This window comes from Plasmodium gallinaceum (genome assembly GCF_900005855.1).
Source record: "Plasmodium gallinaceum strain 8A genome assembly, contig: PGAL8A_v1_98, whole genome shotgun sequence".
Taxonomy (NCBI): Eukaryota; Apicomplexa; class Aconoidasida; order Haemosporida; family Plasmodiidae; genus Plasmodium; species Plasmodium gallinaceum.
Window position 1 is genome coordinate 749,785 of NW_021628265.1, and position 17,500 is coordinate 767,284.

At 18.5% G+C, this 17,500-nt stretch overlaps 6 protein-coding genes across 6 annotated transcripts in view; 3 read left to right on the top strand and 3 right to left on the bottom strand.

The window, feature by feature from the left end:
* Positions 1-164: 164 nt before the first annotated feature.
* On the top strand, positions 165-1,486 carry PGAL8A_00345700 (tRNA m(1)G methyltransferase, putative; the record flags this gene model as incomplete). Its single annotated transcript, XM_028672497.1, has 4 exons — positions 165-779; positions 865-933; positions 1,046-1,105; positions 1,187-1,486. The coding sequence occupies 4 exons, from the start codon at positions 165-167 to the stop codon at positions 1,484-1,486; spliced, it is 1,044 nt and encodes a 347-aa protein (XP_028529044.1).
* A 411-nt stretch (positions 1,487-1,897) lies between these two features.
* On the bottom strand, positions 1,898-2,345 carry PGAL8A_00345800 (conserved protein, unknown function; the record flags this gene model as incomplete). The annotated part of the gene is made up of 2 exons (XM_028672498.1): positions 1,898-1,950; positions 2,036-2,345. 2 exons carry the CDS (start codon positions 2,343-2,345, stop codon positions 1,898-1,900), a joined length of 363 nt encoding a protein of 120 aa, XP_028529045.1.
* Positions 2,346-3,336: 991 nt separating this feature from the next.
* Positions 3,337-4,275, bottom strand: U2AF1 (splicing factor U2AF small subunit, putative; the record flags this gene model as incomplete). The annotated part of the gene is made up of 1 exon (XM_028672500.1): positions 3,337-4,275. One exon carries the CDS (start codon positions 4,273-4,275, stop codon positions 3,337-3,339), a length of 939 nt encoding a protein of 312 aa, XP_028529046.1.
* A 1,316-nt stretch (positions 4,276-5,591) lies between these two features.
* Positions 5,592-10,697, top strand: PGAL8A_00346000 (ubiquitin-protein ligase, putative; the record flags this gene model as incomplete). The annotated part of the gene is made up of 1 exon (XM_028672501.1): positions 5,592-10,697. One exon carries the CDS (start codon positions 5,592-5,594, stop codon positions 10,695-10,697), a length of 5,106 nt encoding a protein of 1,701 aa, XP_028529047.1.
* A 1,454-nt stretch (positions 10,698-12,151) lies between these two features.
* PGAL8A_00346100 (AP-4 complex subunit mu, putative) lies at positions 12,152-13,647 on the top strand (the record flags this gene model as incomplete). The annotated part of the gene is made up of 3 exons (XM_028672502.1): positions 12,152-13,042; positions 13,139-13,327; positions 13,423-13,647. The coding sequence occupies 3 exons, from the start codon at positions 12,152-12,154 to the stop codon at positions 13,645-13,647; spliced, it is 1,305 nt and encodes a 434-aa protein (XP_028529048.1).
* Positions 13,648-14,714: 1,067 nt separating this feature from the next.
* Positions 14,715-17,500, bottom strand: part of PGAL8A_00346200 (ATP-dependent zinc metalloprotease FTSH, putative) — a gene marked incomplete at both ends in the record, with an annotated part of 2,949 nt that continues 163 nt past the window's right edge. The window contains one exon of the mRNA XM_028672503.1: positions 14,715-17,500. This exon is cut by the window's right edge and continues 163 nt beyond it. Within this exon, the coding sequence (XP_028529049.1) occupies positions 14,715-17,500 (2,786 nt within the window).

Here is a 17,500-nt window from a genome sequence, read left to right on the forward strand (position 1 = left end):
TAAAAAAAAAAAAAAAAAAAAAAAAAAAAATAGAAAAAAAGCTTTAATCGAAACAGAATAATAATTAAAAAAAAAAAAAAAAAAAAAAGATATACTTGTAGAAATTAAAGTTATAAAAAAAAATAAAAACTCCATATAACCGTGAAAAAACAAAATAAAAAAATATGTTAAGAGAAGAATATATAGAAAACAATGAGGAAATAAATGACTTTTTTTATAATTTATCCAACGTAATTGATGAAAATGACATAAAAAAATTAGATAAAAATAGGAAAACAAAGAGAGAAAAAAAAAAAGATAAAAGAGAATTATTAAAAGAAAAGAGAAAGAAAAATAGACCAGAAGAAAAAAAAAGGAAGAAAAATAAAAGAAAGGAAGAATTATTAAAAATATTAAATGACATGAATGAAGAAGAAAAAATAGCATATTTAAAGGAAAGAAAAATTTTAGAGAAAAAAATGAAAGAAAAAAAAAGAGAATTTTTATTAGAATCTTTTACTATGGGTTACAAAATATGTTTTAATTGCAATTTTCAAAATTACATGGAAGAAAAGGAAATATCAAGTTTAGCAAAACAAATTTTTTTATCATATCATTATATGACAAAAAACAACATACCCATACAATTTCATTTTACTTCCTTAAATAATAACGATAGTTTATTTTCATATCTTAAAAAATATTCAATAAATAAATGGAAAGTTCATAAACATACAGAAAATTATTGGGATATTTTCTCAAAAGAAAAAATTGTAGTTTTATCACCTGATGCTATCGAAGTAGAAAAAAGAAAAAAAAAAAATCCAATTAAAAAATTAAACATTAATCATTTTCTATTTTTTATTTTATCTCATAATATTACAGGAATTAGAAGAAGTAAAAAAAGATGAAGTATATATTATTGCAGCTTTAGTAGATAGAAGTGTATCTAAGGTTTTGTTATATATAAAACTAAAATATAATTATATATATTATATATATTTTATAAAACATTTTTTATTTCTTTTATTTCTTTTATTTTTTTTTTTTTTTAATTTTCTTTTAGAATTTATCTTTTTATGAAGCGTCTTCATATGGTTTCGTAACAAAGAAATTGCCTTTAGAAGTATAATTTAAAAAAAAAATATATATTTTTTAATATATATACATGTTAAGATATTTATTTATATATTTATTTTATTTTTAGAAATATATTAAAAAAAAAAAAAGCAATGTTTTAAATGTTAATACTGTAGTTGAAATTTTAATAAATTATATAAAAATTAAAAACTGGAAAAAGGTCTTTGAAATTTGTATTCCACAAAAAAAAGTTCTTTGTTTTTGTCATGAATTATCTCAAAATGAAAATAAAAATATAAATATATATAATAATAAATATGAATATGAAAGTGAAAATGAAAATATGGATAGGAATCTAATTCAAAATATAAACGAATGTAATAATAAAGATATTCATGAGAATATTTATGAGAATATGAAAAAATAATACAAACATCAAAATAATTTAATATTTGTATATTTTAATAGAAGGTAATATATCAACAAAAATACAATTATACTTTTTTGTTATGAAACATTTTTAATATAATAGATATATGCTAATACCTTACAGATATGAATAAAAAAAATATATATTAAAAAACTTAAATATTTTTCTAAAATTTTCGAAAATTAATTGCAAACAACATATTTTTTTGTGTATTCTGTATCAAATTTATTTTTAAGATTTTTTATTCATTTTTATTATCTCCTTTGTTTAAAAAGTTAAAAACGTAACTTAAAAATATTTAATATTTTTTATAGAATTAATTTTTTTTTTTTTTTTCCTAATAGCACTTTTATAATATAATTATTACCTTTAATTTTAAAAAATTTTTAATATTCAATTTAAAAAGAATTAAAAACAACAATTACATTCGAAAGGACATTCTTTTGTGTATCCTCCTTTCCCTGTATAAAATAAATAATTTTTCATAAATAAAAATTCATATAGAATTTTTTTATTTTTAAAAAAATAAAATAAAATAAAGATTACCCATCTTAAGTTCTTCCATTGAATAAATAGGTAAACCATCTGGAGTATACAGTCTTTCACCTACCTTCTTTCGTGATACTTGGTTTTTATCTTTTTTCTTTTTATTCTTTATAATGCTTTTTGAATCTTTTTTAACCTTTTCTGTTTCATCAACCTTATTACTTTTGTTTTTTATTTTTATATTACTGAATATATCATCTATATTCGACTTAACTTCTAGCATTTCTTCTATTCTTTTTTTATTTCTTTTTTTTTTCTTTATTTTTTTTCTTTTTTCACTTTTATCTTTTTTTAATAACTTCTCTGTCATTTTAATAAAATAAATCTCTTCTTATTACTTCTTACTTTAAAAATTGTAAAACTATAAATATGTTAATTAACATATAATTTCTTTATATTAAAAAAAAAAAAAATATATATTAATTTATTTTTGTTGTAACTTATATTTTTTTTAAATTGTATAACAATAAAATTTTTTTTCCATATTTAATTTTTAATTTTTTATTTTTAAAAATATAAAATTCTTCATTTAATATGTTTTCTTAATTATAAAAAATTTATCTTCTATTTAGCAAATATATATAAAAAAAAAAAAAAAAAAAAAAAAAAAATAGGAATAAAATAAAATAAAAATATATAAAAAGGCAAATTATGAAAATACTATTTTATTATGAAAATGTTCATATATTTTTTTTTGCTTTTTTTAGATAAAATTTTTTTTTAATACATTTATATTTTATTACTGTAAACAGAAACTTAAAAAAAATTAAAATTAAAGATAGATATATAAAAAAAAAAATTATTTCAATACTTACTATAAAAGTATAAAAATTCATCAAATTATGTTGTTTTTTAATCTAGTGGTTATATATGTATATATAAATATTAATGCTTATAAAAAAAAAAATTCCAAAAAATTCAAAATTATGAAAATGAACATACTTGAGTAATCTATGGTACTATATATTATTCATGAATTACATAATATCATTTATATTTTTAAAATTTTTCTAATTTTTTGTTATATATGTGCTCTTAATATTAAAATTACAATTCATGTTTCATAATTATATCATATTTATGTTTATTATCTGAGTCTTTTTTTTTTTTTTTTTTTTTAGTTAAAATGTGCTGTTTACTATAATGCTTTTTAATACTTTATTTTATTATTATTATTATTTCATTTGGAAATTATTACTTTGTCTTTATTATTATTACTTTATATAACTATAGTTCTTATTTTTATTTTGTTCTTCTTTTTCATTTTTCTATTTTCTTTTCTTTTTTTTTTTGGGGGGGATTTAATCATCTCTAATTTCTAATTCCTTACTATCTTTTATATTATTATTATCATTATCTTCATCATCTTCTTCCTTCTTATTATCTTTATTGTTTTTTAGCATATTTTTCATCTCTCTTTCCTTATTCCATCTTTCAATTTTTTCTCTTCTTTCTACACTATTTTCTCTTCTTGCATATTTATAGCTTCTATCAGCATCATCCTCATAATCGTTACTTTTACTTCTATTTCTCCGCCTACCAATATAATGACCTTCTTTATACCTATCTCTTTTATATTTATCTTTACTACCCCTTTCTCTATAACTATCATTATAATCATCCGAATCATCACTTCGTTTCCTTCTTTTTCTATATTCAGGAAATTTTTTATACATTCGTCTATATAACTTTCTTTTCACACTTCTAGGTACATGTTTGATATGCATAAAATTGCAATATCCTCCTCTTCTACATTGCCCATCTACAAACTGCCTGCATCTTGCCTCTCTAAAATCGGTAACTGGAGTGTATTCAATCTGTAACGGTTTACCAGCATAAAATCGTCCATTTAGTTCCTTAACAGCTTTCTCAGCATAATCTTCATGTGTATATTTAATATAAACGTTACCAATAATGTGATCCCCTATATTATCACAAACAACCATATCTTCAATTTCTCCATACTTCATTAATTCCTCAAAAACTTCTTCATAAAATTCTTCAAAATGATCAGCTGCTTTATCCAGTACTTCATCGTCAACCATTTGTCCTTCTGCAATTGCAACAGCTATAGGTGGATTATCATACATATGTCTTATAACTAAAGTTTGTGAACAATTTGGCTTGTAATGACTTCTACTGCATTGATCTCCATGACGACATGCTCCAATTTTCCAAAAAAATGGACAGTTCACTCTATCTTCTTCTGTTCCTATTATACGAGCTAAGTGCTCAGCCATCTTTTTTTTTTTTTTTTTTTTTTTTTTTTTTGAATTGAAATAAAAAAAAAAAAAAAAGTTATTTCACTTACATCTAAACATTTCTTTTTTTAATTCACATGTACTTGTACATATAAATTATTATATGTTCATGTGAAATTGTAACAAAAAAGAAAAATATAATTATGTATTTTATTTTAATAAAATACTTGTACGTATTTTTTGTGTAATATTGTATTAATATTATATAATAATATGTACTAATAATATATAATAATATTGCAAAATTATAACTATTTTTAAATGATAATTATTATTATCTTATCTTTCTAAAATACGGAGTCATCAAAAAAAAAAAAAAAAAAATTATAATATAGTTATATATGTATACTATATATATATATATATTTCTACTTTTTTATATTTAAAAAAAATATGTATTCTTTATAACAGAATATATTTCAGAAAATTTATACAATAAGTAATATTAAAAAATCTTCAATAAAACAAAGAAATAATAAAGAAATTTTTTTTTTTTTTTTTTTCCTGTTAAAATATATAAATTATTATATTTAATTTTAGTTATAAAATTTTTTATGATAAAATTTCTCTTAATGCTTTAACTTCACACTTTAAATAAAAAATTAATATATTTATAAAATATAATTTAGTTATTCTCATGAATTATAGTTCCATTTTTTTTTATTAACTTAAAATTAGAATAATAAAAAAAAAAAAATTTAATTATTTTCAAAAAGGAAAAGCACCTTTTTAGTCTCATAAATTTGAAAAAATTTAATTTTGTATATTAATGAATAGATTAAATATAAAGTTGTTTTACATAATTTTCGCTGTAAAAGATTTCTTTTTTTTTTTTTTTTTTTTTTTTTAATCATTGTAATTTTTATTAATTTTATAAAATTTTTTAATTTTCATATATTTATATTTAACTTACAATTTTATTTAAAAAAAATTATAAGAAAATATATACTAACTATATTATAATAAAATTATTTTAATATATATGATTTGCTAATTTTTTTCATTTATTATACTTTTTTTATTCCTAATATTTATTCAAATTTAGCATAAAATAATAAGAACATCACAAATGTCTCAATGAGTCTTAGGAAATAATAAAACCTTTTTTTTATGATTTTCCTTTTTTTTTTTTTATATATCTTTTTTTGTTAAAAAAAAAAAAATTTTTTTTTATTTTAATTTTCAACTCATTACTTTTTTTGTATTAAAGTAAAATCTGAAAATCCAATGAAACTCTTTTTTATCCTTTAATTTAAAATATATGAATATATATATCTATATTTATATAAAAAAATATGTTTAATGGAGAAAGTAAAAATAGAAGGATTAACTTAAGTGGGAAAAAACATGTTATACTTAATAAAGATTGCTTTATTGAAAAGGCTAAAAAAGAAAAAGAAATAAATCTAACTTTAACAAAAAGAAAAAATGCTTTTAAAGTTATAGCACTATATTTTAGTTATAAAAAATTTATAGAAAATAGAAGAAAAGAAATAGACAATGTTCTTTCGAAAAGAATAAACGATGTAATTTTATTAGAAAAAATAGTATCACCAGATGTTTATAGACAAGCTTTACAAATATGCTTATATGAATTTTCAGTGCAATCTACATTTCTTTATTCAGAGCTAAACTGCTATAATCATTATAAGTATATGAAATTTGATAAGATATATGCACCAATAGGAAAATTATTAGATATACTGAAGTTATATAATAAAATCGATAATATAGATGATAATATAGATGATAATATAAATCTGAATAGTCAAATAAATAATAAGAAAAAAGTGAATAATAGTCAATTAAATCTTTATAATGAAAATGAAAATAAAAACGACGACAAAAATATATATATAAAATTAAATAAAGAAAACTCAGAAGAAAAAAAAAATAATAAGGATATTTGTAACCTTGTAATAAAAAACAAATTCTATTATAGACATAAAAAAGAAATAAAAATTTTAATAAATCATTTAGACATTTTATTAGGAAATTATTACATGTGTAACTTAAATATATATAATGAATTTTATAAAAAGGAAAAAACAGTAAATGACCAAAATTATATGCGTGATTGTAGTAATAAAAAAAAAAAAAATGATATAAACTTAATTTCACATTTGTATTATATATATAATTTTGTATTAAATAATTCCTTTAATGAGGAATTGGCAGAAAAACTAAAAATGAAAGAAAACAAAAATATGATCAGTGGTAATGATGAGATAATTTTGTCATTAAAAAAAATTGGTGAATATATTATTTTAAATATAGAAGGATTAATTACTGTTATAAAAAAAATTTATTTATCTTACAAGGATAAAAATATTATTATGTTTGATTCTATAAAACTAATGATGTATATATGTGATATGATATTTTTGTATTTTTATATAATAAAAATAAAAGGAAATGATTTTAAGAAAGATTATATAATTGATTTAAAGTATAAAATTAATTTGCTTTTAAATTTTTTATTATTAAATATACCTTTCATAAAAGATCATTATTATCTATTTTTATCTTTTTTTAAATATCAGATATATGAAATATTTATGTGCAACATCGAATTAAAGAATGAATTAAAAATACTAAAAGGTTTATTAATAATAATTATTAAAAATACCTACAAAGATATAGACATAATGAAAGAATTAGTTTATAATTATGTGAACGTAAAGATATGCAATAATAAATTTCATTTATTAAACCAAAAATCATTTGACAATAAAAATATATCAGGAGTTAATTTATTTAAAAATTTACTTCTTTTTGTTCATTTTAACAAGGAATTATTAGATGATAATGTTTTAAATATTTTATTAGAACTTTATTTACTTTTGCCATTTGATTATCACCCATATATTTACATGGTTAATAACGTTAAAAATAATGTAGATGAAAAATATAATTCTAACGACATGCATATATATGATGTTTTAAATGATCAAACAAAAATAAAAAATGAATTATCAGTTAACAAATTAGTTGATAAAGATAATAAAATATTAAATAATAAAAATAAAAATGGGAAATATTTAGAAATGGGTTATTATTACAATAAAAATATAATTGATTCTCTTATATATATATGCAAAAAGTCATTTTTTAAGAAATTAGATGCATTATTATTTCTTTTATTACCATTTAGAAGTATACATATACATATATATGAAGATTATAGAAATTATTATGACTATATAAAAAATATAAATAAGAGTTCATATGTTTCTACTAATGTAAATTATGAGAGTATTAATCTTAAAAAAAAAATATACGAATATCAGAGTTTAGATAATAATAATAATAATAATTTTTCAAGTTGTAGTAATATGCATAGGAGTTCTGTATTTAATAACTTAATTAATTTTAGTGAAAATAAAAATAAAAACTTTTTAAAAATTTCTAATACTACACAAAGAAACTCAAATATAAATCAACTTTCTAATAATAGTTTTTTTTTTTCCTTAAATAATTTAATTAGTAAAAGAGAGAAAAAAGGAAAAGGGTATGATATGATTAATAATGAAATTTTATTAAGAATAAAAAAAATATTAGTTTCTCATAATATTCACATATACTTAATAAAAAAAATATATTTATTCTGGTTTTATGATTGCAAATCAAATGACACCTTATTTTTTAGGAAATTGTTGGCATTTCCCTACTTTGATAACACTTGTATATCTATATATTTTTCTTCTTTTTGTTTTCTTTTATATTATTATATTATAGTTAATATGTATAATAAATTAATAGATATAAAAAATTACAAATATACAAAAAATTTTATGATGAATAAATGTTTTAAAAAAGTGTGTAAACTTTTAGTATTATCATTATGGGTAGTGTTAAAAGGATCTATAAACACAATTCATTACGAATTAATAAATAGAGATTCTAGTGAGAAAAATAAACACATTGAGAAAATAGAAGAAATTGCTGATGAAGATATATATAATGATGAAGATGAAGAATATGAAAGGGAAATGAATGAAAAAGAAGAAGAAAATATAGAGAAAATAGAAAATTCTGAACTTTCTGAATCTAATTTTGATTTATCTGTATTAAATTTTGAGAAGATAGAAATATCTTTTGATAAAGAAAAGAATATATTTAATTTCAGTAAAGAATTAACAAATGACATAATATTAAATGAAAATAAAGAAAAAATAGAAAATTATAAAAAAGGAACACAAAATATTAATAAAGAAGAAAATAACCAAATTAATAATAATGATATTTATAATAGTAGTAATAATTATAAGAATGATGAAGATAATTTTATGAGTTCTAACATTAATAAAATTCTAGATGATATTGATAATTTAGATAAATTTAGTAATTTAAATGAAAATAATTATGACATTGATAACAATATTAATGAAAATAATAAATTATATATTAATTATGACATATATGATAATATAAAGAATAATAATAATTTAAGTAATAAAAATTACAATGATTCATCATATACATCCAATATGATTAACTATTATTTATACAATAATGATAACAAAGGATTGAGTTATGTTTTACCCTTATTGTTAAAAAAGTTATATAAAGTTAATAGTTATATAAATATATTAGAGGAAGATTTTTTTGTAATAAAAGAAACATATAATTTATTAAAAAATAGATTTAATATAATAGGAGAAAGTAATAATATAAATTACAACAGTAATAGTTATGATGAGGATTCTTCATTATTTATAGAAAAAAATGACATTTATTTAAATAATAACATAAAGTATGTTAATGTATTAGCTAACTATTTATTAAAAAATGCTCCTTTTACCTTACCATTTGATGATAGAATATTAATATTTTATCATTTTCGTAATAAAAGTAAAGAAAATATAAGAGATGATTCAAGATATAATTTTCTTGAAAATAAACATAATTTAATTAGAAGAACAAATATATTAGAAGATGCTTTTATCACCTTACATGCATTAGATTCTGTTCAACTAAAACAAAATATTAGAATAGCCTTTATTGATAAAAATGGAAATGAAGAAACGGGTATAGATGGAGGGGGATTATTTAAGGAATTTATTATTTTATTATGTAGAGAAGTATTTCATAATAATTTTATTTTATTTCAGAATATTAAAAACAACACACTATTTCCAAAAACATATAACAAAAATGATAATTTAAATTTATATGAATTTTCAGGAAAAATAGTAGGAAAAGCTATCTACGAAAGAATATTAATTGAATCTGTTTTCAATAAAGTTTTTTTAAATCTCTTATTATTCGATGATATTGATATAAATGACTTATATTTTATTGATGAAAATATTTTTAATAGTTTGTTATATATTCAAAATACAAATGATGTAGAAAATTTATCTCTAACCTTTTGTATATATGAAAAAAAATGTCCAGATGATAACATAAAGAAATATGAAGAAATAAAAAATTATTTCAATTTATTAAGTAAAAATATATTGAATAACAATAATAGAAATAATGTGAACAATCTCCTCACGCAAAATACCTTTCATTATGCAAATATGAATAATTTTTTTAATATTATTGATAACTTGGATGTTTTAATTAATACACTCAATAGAAATCTTTCTTCATTTTCCCAAAATAATTTTTATGTAGACAATCCTTATTTCACTAATAGCGCTAGCATATTATCAAATAGAAATATGACGAATTTAAACATAACAAACGAAAATAGAGAAAACACAAATTTAACAAACACAAATACAAATGATAAAGAAAATAATATCTCAAATATTAACGAAAATAATGTTAATTATTTTCCAAATGAAAATGATGAAAATTTAATTAATACAAATTTTACTAAAGAAGATTTAGAATGTATTGACTTAATTGAAAATGGGCGTAATATAATTGTTAATGATAAAAATAAAAAATTATATATAAAATTATATATAAATTATAAATACAACAAATTAATAAAAAAAAAAACTGAATATTTTTTAAAAGGTTTATCTCAATTAATTCCAACCAAATGGTTTAAACTATTTAGTCCAAATGAATTAAAAACATTAATATCGGGAAATGATAAATGTTTCGATGTAGATGATTTAAGAAGAAATGTTGTATATGGTGGTGGTTATAATGAAAATAGTCAGACTGTTTTATATTTATTTGATATTTTAAAAAATTTTTCACCGAAAGAAAAAAGTTTGTTTCTTATGTTTGTAACTAGTTGTTCTAGATCCCCTTTATTAGGTTTTCAAGAACTCAATCCTAAATTTTGTATATTCAGAGTAAGAGATTATAATAGATTACCAACTGCATCTACTTGTGTGAATTTATTGAAATTACCTGATTATTTATCAAAAGAAATTTTATACAAAAATTTAATAACAGCTATAAATGATACACAAGGTTTTGATTTAAGCTAACCTAATTTAAATGAACACTTATCATTACGACTAAAATTTGTTTATTATCCTATTTTATTTATATTACATTCGTTATTATTACATTATTATTATATATCTACTAAAATATAAATCTTATCAGTAATATATGTGTTTTATTTATATTACTATTATGTCCCATATATTACCTAAAAGATTTTGTTAATTTTTATCTTTATTTTTATACACTCTTATTTTTTTTTTTTCAAATATAAAGAATTTTTTATGCTTTTTTGTTCCTGTATTTTATTTTGTATATATGTGTATATATTTATATATATAATGTTTTTTCTGTACTTTAATAAATGTATTTTTTCATTTTTCTTTTTTGTTCATTAACATATCTTTTTTTAAATTATACTATTAAAAATGAAGTATCTATTAATTTATATGCATAAAAATAACTTTTGTAAAAACATTATTAAAATAATTTATGAAAAAAAAAAAAAAAAAAAAAAAATATTAAAAAAAGCTTATTTTTTTATATAATATTCTTAAAAAATATATAATATAATTTTCTTAATAATCCTCTATTTTCAACAAAATAAAATAAATAAAATGCAAAAAATTTCAAAATTAATAATATATACTTTTAATTCAATTATATAAAGATAAAAAAATGATGTAAAATAGATTCTAGTAAAAAATTCTTTTTTTTTTTTTTTTTTCTTATAATCATGCTTAAAAAATTACTTGTTTGTATATGAATTATATATTTCACTATTTCATTCTATCACATCTTATTTTATTTTTACTTTTTTTTGTTTTATTTTGTTTCATTATATATATATATATATACATGTTTTGTTTTATATTTCTTTTTATTCCATTATTTTTTTTTTTTCTTTTCTTTATTTAAATTATCTTTTATTTATATTTATTATGGATAAAAATAAACACCATTATTTTAAACTATTTTTCTAGTTTTTAATAAAAAAAAAAAATATACTATTTATTTTCCATTTTTTCTAGTAAAAAATTTACACCTAAATAAATATATTTTTTCTTTTTTTTTTTTTTTTATTTTTTTATTTTTCTTATTTTGTTTTTATTAATTTCTTTAATGTTATGTTATTTATTTTATCTTATATTATTTCATGATTTTTCTTTAAATAAAAAATATATATATATATATTTTTTTTCTTTTTTTTTTTTTATACATTTAATTAGACATATAAAGAAAGAACATTGATATATATCATAAATAAATATAATGTTATTTTGAAAATAAAAGAAATAATTTAATCATTTTATTTTGGTTGTCAATAAAAATATTTTTAATACCAAATGTAAAAAAAATGTTATAACTTTTCTCTTTAAACTTGTTAAAAACATTATTAATAATAATAACCAAATTGAGCTTTAATTATATTTTTAAGGTTTCTTGAAAAAAATTTAATGAAAATTTATTTTAAAATATAAACAAAAGAAGAAAAATGGTTATATCCCAGTTTTATATATTATCCCCAAGAGGAGATACAATTATAAATAGAGATTTTAGAGGAGATATAACAAAAAGTAGTGCTGAAGTCTTTTTTAGAAATGTAAAATTATACAAAGGAGATGCACCTCCATTGTTTTATTTAAATGGTATTAATTTTACTTACTTAAAAAATAATAGTTTATATTTCGTTCTAACATCTTTATTTAACATATCACCAAGTTACTTAATTGAACTACTAAATAGGTTATTAAAAATTTTTAAAGACTTTTGCGGTCAAATAACAGAAGAAATAATTCGAATGAATTTTATTTTAATCTATGAAATTATAGATGAAGTAATAGATTATGGTTATTTACAAAATAGTAATACAGAATATATAAGAAATTTAATTCATAATGAAATAACTACAACTAATGCGAACAAAAAATTTGCTAATTTATCTAATTTTTCTATAAAAAATTCTAACACTTTACCTTCAAATGCCTCTCAAAAGCCTATACAAATTAATGACAAAAAAAATGAAATTTTTATTGACATTGTAGAAAAAATTAATTTAATTATGAACTCGAAAAGCGAAATTATATATTCTTATATAGATGGAGTAATTCAAATTAAGTCATATTTGCTTGGGAACCCATATATAAAAATAGCTTTTAATGATGATTTGTATATAAAGAATATTCATAATGATACTTCCAATAACATTATTATCGATGATTGTAACTTTAATCATTTAGTAAATTTATCACAGTTTGAAAAAGAAAAAATTTTATCTTTATATCAACCAGATGGTGAATGTGTTTTAATGAATTATAGAATAAATAATAATTTTAAAGCACCTTTTAAAATTTTTGCTAATATTATATATAATCAAAACCATACGGTAATACAAACACACACACACACACACATATATATATATATATACAGTAATAATAATAATATAAATTATTTATAATATATATAATTTTTTTTATAGGTTGAATTAAACATTCGCATAAGATTAGATATTCCTTCTCAATATACATGTACTAATGTTTTTGTAAATTGTAATTTATGTAAGCATATAACAAATGTTCATATAAATTTAAACACAAACACGGAATTATATTCAGCCCAATATTTATCAAATGAACATAAATTATTATGGACTATAAAAAAATTTAAGGTAATATATGTTTTAATTATATAAATACTTTAAAGTTAATTTAAAAAAATACATATTTATATATATATATATATATATATATTTTTTATTTGAAGGGAGAAAGTGAATATAATATAAGATCAAAAATAACATTAGCACCAAATTATGTTTATTCTAAACGTGATTTCGGACCAATTTATATTTTGTTTGAAATTCCTATGTTTAATTTATCAAAACTTAGAATAAAATATTTGAGAATCATTGAAAATTATAAATCAAGTAATACTCATAGATGGGTTCGTTATATTACTCAATCATCATCTTATGTTTACAGACTTTAAATTTAAAAGAAAAAACAAAAAACAAAATTAAATAATAAACACAATATATTACATTTAACAAGACATATTAGATATTTTTTCTATTAAATAAATTCTTATTAAAAAAAAAAAAAAAAAAAAAGGGAATATGTAAATGTTCTTTTTTTTTTTTTTTTTTTTTTTCAATTGTATTACCATAATTTAATACTTCAACTATATTAAAAAACGAAAAAAGAAAAAGGAAACTTTTTATTTTAAAAACTTGTAATTATTGCTTTGTGAATATTTTCTTTCTTTTTAATTATATATAAAGAAAAAAATTTTAATATAAAATTATGTTATCTATTTTGTATATATATTTTTTTTTTATATAATTTTTTATATAATTTTTTTTTTAAAATAAAAAAAGTAAAATTAAATATAAAAATAGAATCCACAAATATAATTAAAGTATAACGAATTAATAAAACAAAAAAGTTGTATGTTTATATATATAATTAAAAGGTTAAATGAAAATTAAGAGATATTTCTTAAACATTTATGTATTTTAATTATAATTTTTATTTTCATAATTTAAAAAAAAAAAAATATAATTTAATAAAATATTAAACTATTTATAAAAATATATTAAACCTAATTTTTTTAATATATTTATTAAAATGGTACAAGATCAAAAATAAATATGTATATGATTAATTTAGTAATTTCGATTAACTAAATTTTTTCTTATTTTTATAAGATCTCTTTTTGTCTCTAATTATAATTATGTTATTTATAATTTTTAATCAAAATCATTTAATACATCAACTTTTTTTTTTTTTTTTATAACATAAAATTTTATTTCGAAATAATTATGGAATCATACTTTTCTTCTCTGTCTCTCTATATATATATATATATTCTATAATTATTTTTTATTATATATATATATATATATATATATATATATATGTTATCCTTTATTTTCATTTATTCATAATTTATATTTATTTCTAAACCATTTCTACTTTTTTTTTTATATTGAAACTTTTTGAATATTAGCTCATTCTGGTATATTCATATATATTATTCATTATATATATTTATATTTACCTTATATTTAAATTAGATATTTTATTATCTTTTTTATTTTTATTTACTTTTTTATTAATATCCATCTGCTTATCATTTTTATCTTGATCATTATTTTCTTCATTTAATTCATATGGGTTGGTTATTTCATTTTTTATTTCTACTTCACTTGTATCACAATTATTATTTACATCGTTTTTTCTTTTTGTTTCATTATTATTGCATTTGTCATTCTCGTTACTTATCTTTTCTTTGTTTTCTGAGTCATTTTCACTCATTATTTCATCTTTATTAATCTCATTTTTATTAATTACATTTGTTTCAGTTTCGTTTGGTATTAATTTGTATGGATTTGCTTTAACAAACTTTTCGTAGTTTGATTTAATTGGATGAGGTCTTTCACCAACACATTTAACAATATCATGATAAGATATTGTTTCTTTTTGATATAATAAATTAGCTAAATTATGAACATGTTGTTCATTTTTTAATAAAATTGATTTAACTCTTTTATACTGAGTTTCTATAAGATTACGGACTTCATTATCAATTAAGTGAGCTAAACATTCAGAATGTGGTCTATATAGATTATATTCACTATTAGAATTAGGTTGAAAAGAAACTAGTCCTATTTCTTTATTCATACCATACTGAGAAACAAACGAGTAAGAAAGTTGAGTAACTTTATTTAAATCATCAATAGCACCAGTAGTAATTTTTCCAATAAATAACTCTTCAGCTGCTCTTCCACCTAATATTACCGCAATTTTATCTAATATAGCTTCTCTTGAAAACAACATAATTTCTTCACTTAAGTGTTGTGAATAACCAAGAGCACCATTGTTTCTTGGTATAATAGAAACTTTTAAAACTGGATCTGCAAATTCTAAAAACCACCCAATAAGTGCATGACCTGTTTCATGATATGAAATAATTTTTTTTTCGAGAGGTGATATAAGAGAAGAAGATTTTGGTAATCCACCTATAACTCTTTCAATGGCTAATTCAAAATCTTTTATTTGAACTCCTAATAAATTAGATCTCCTAGCGCACTGAATAGCTCCCTCATTAACAACATTTGCAATATCTGCTCCCACAAAACCTGGGGTTAAGGAAGCTAAAATATAGCTAATATTTTTAATATCTAAAGTTTCATGTAATTTTAAATTTTTTAAGTGAACTTGAAATATTTCTGATCTTTCATTAATATCTGGTTTACTTATATTAACAATTCTATCAAATCTTCCAGGTCTAGTAATGGCAGGATCTAATATATCCACTCTATTGGTACCAGCTAAAACAACCACTTTATCATTAGATGTATGAAACCCATCCATTTCAACTAACATCTGATTAAGTGTATTTTCCCTTTCATCATTTCCACCTCCTGCAAATCCACCTTTTGATCTTTTTCTTCCAACAGCATCAATTTCATCAATAAAAATAATTGAAGGAGCATGTTTTCTCGCTTGAGCGAATAATTCTCTAACCCTAGATGGACCTATACCAACAAAAACTTCAATAAAATCACTACCACTAATATTAAAAAAAGGAACATTAGCTTCTCCTGCTACTGCTTTTGCTAATAAAGTTTTTCCTGTACCCGGAGCACCACATAATAATGCTCCTTTTGGAATTTTTGCTCCTAAGATTTCATATTTTGAAGGATTTTTTAAAAAATCTACAAATTCCATTATCTCTTCTTTTGCTTGTTTCATTCCAGCTACATTAGAAAATTTTACATCTGTTTTAAAATTATTTTTATTGATAGGAGATATTTTACTAAACTTAAATAATTTATCCATACCACTATTTGTTACATTTTTTAAGGTAATTTTTTGAAATAAAAAAATTAATAATAAAAAAAATAATATACTAGGAATATAACCTTTTATTTCATTTAATATGTTCGTTTCATTCATGTATTGTACTTCTATTATTTCATCCCTATTTATATTCATTTCTTTTTGAATTTCTTCTACCTTTCTCTCAAAACTATCACTATTGCCAATTCGAAAACATACATATTTTAAATGATATTTTTTTATTCCATATGTATTTAAGTATGCTTTCACATAATCCTTATTTATTAACTTAATTTTTTCTACATATCCTTTAGACAAATAATTATAAAAAAAATCATTTTGAGTTATTTCATTATAAAGGCTATTCGAATCAACAAATAACAAAAAGAACAATAACAACAAAAAAAATATATAAAAAAAATAATTATCAAATTTTTTATTTTTCTCATCCTCAGGCTTATATGAATTAGGAGATGATTTTTTGTCTTCAAATCTTTCAAATCCTTTAGGTACTTTAGTAAAATATATTTTCAAAAATTCAAATAAATTTATTTTATCAATTTTATTGTTATACAAAATATTTCCAAAAAAAGAAATGTTTTTTTTTTTTAATTTACTTTCTTTTAAAAAATTAAGTATTTCTTCTATATCCTCTTTACTTTTATCTAAAAACTTATTAAAAAAAGAAATATATTTGTTATTTAATTTATTCCCACTTGGAAAATATCCCTTCACTTTATCATTTAAACTATTTGGAAGAAAATAATTATTTAAAAAAAATTTTATATTTTCATAATTTACAAAATTCTTTTTTATATTTTTATAATCAATTTTTTCATCTTTATTAACATTTGTATGATTCATTTTTATGTACTTCATAAACTTATTTTCAAAATGAAAATTATTTCTTTTCTTCCATTTAAGAATTAATTTTAAAAAGTAATTTAAAGAAAATTTATAACTATTATCATTACATATAACAATTTTATTAATATTTT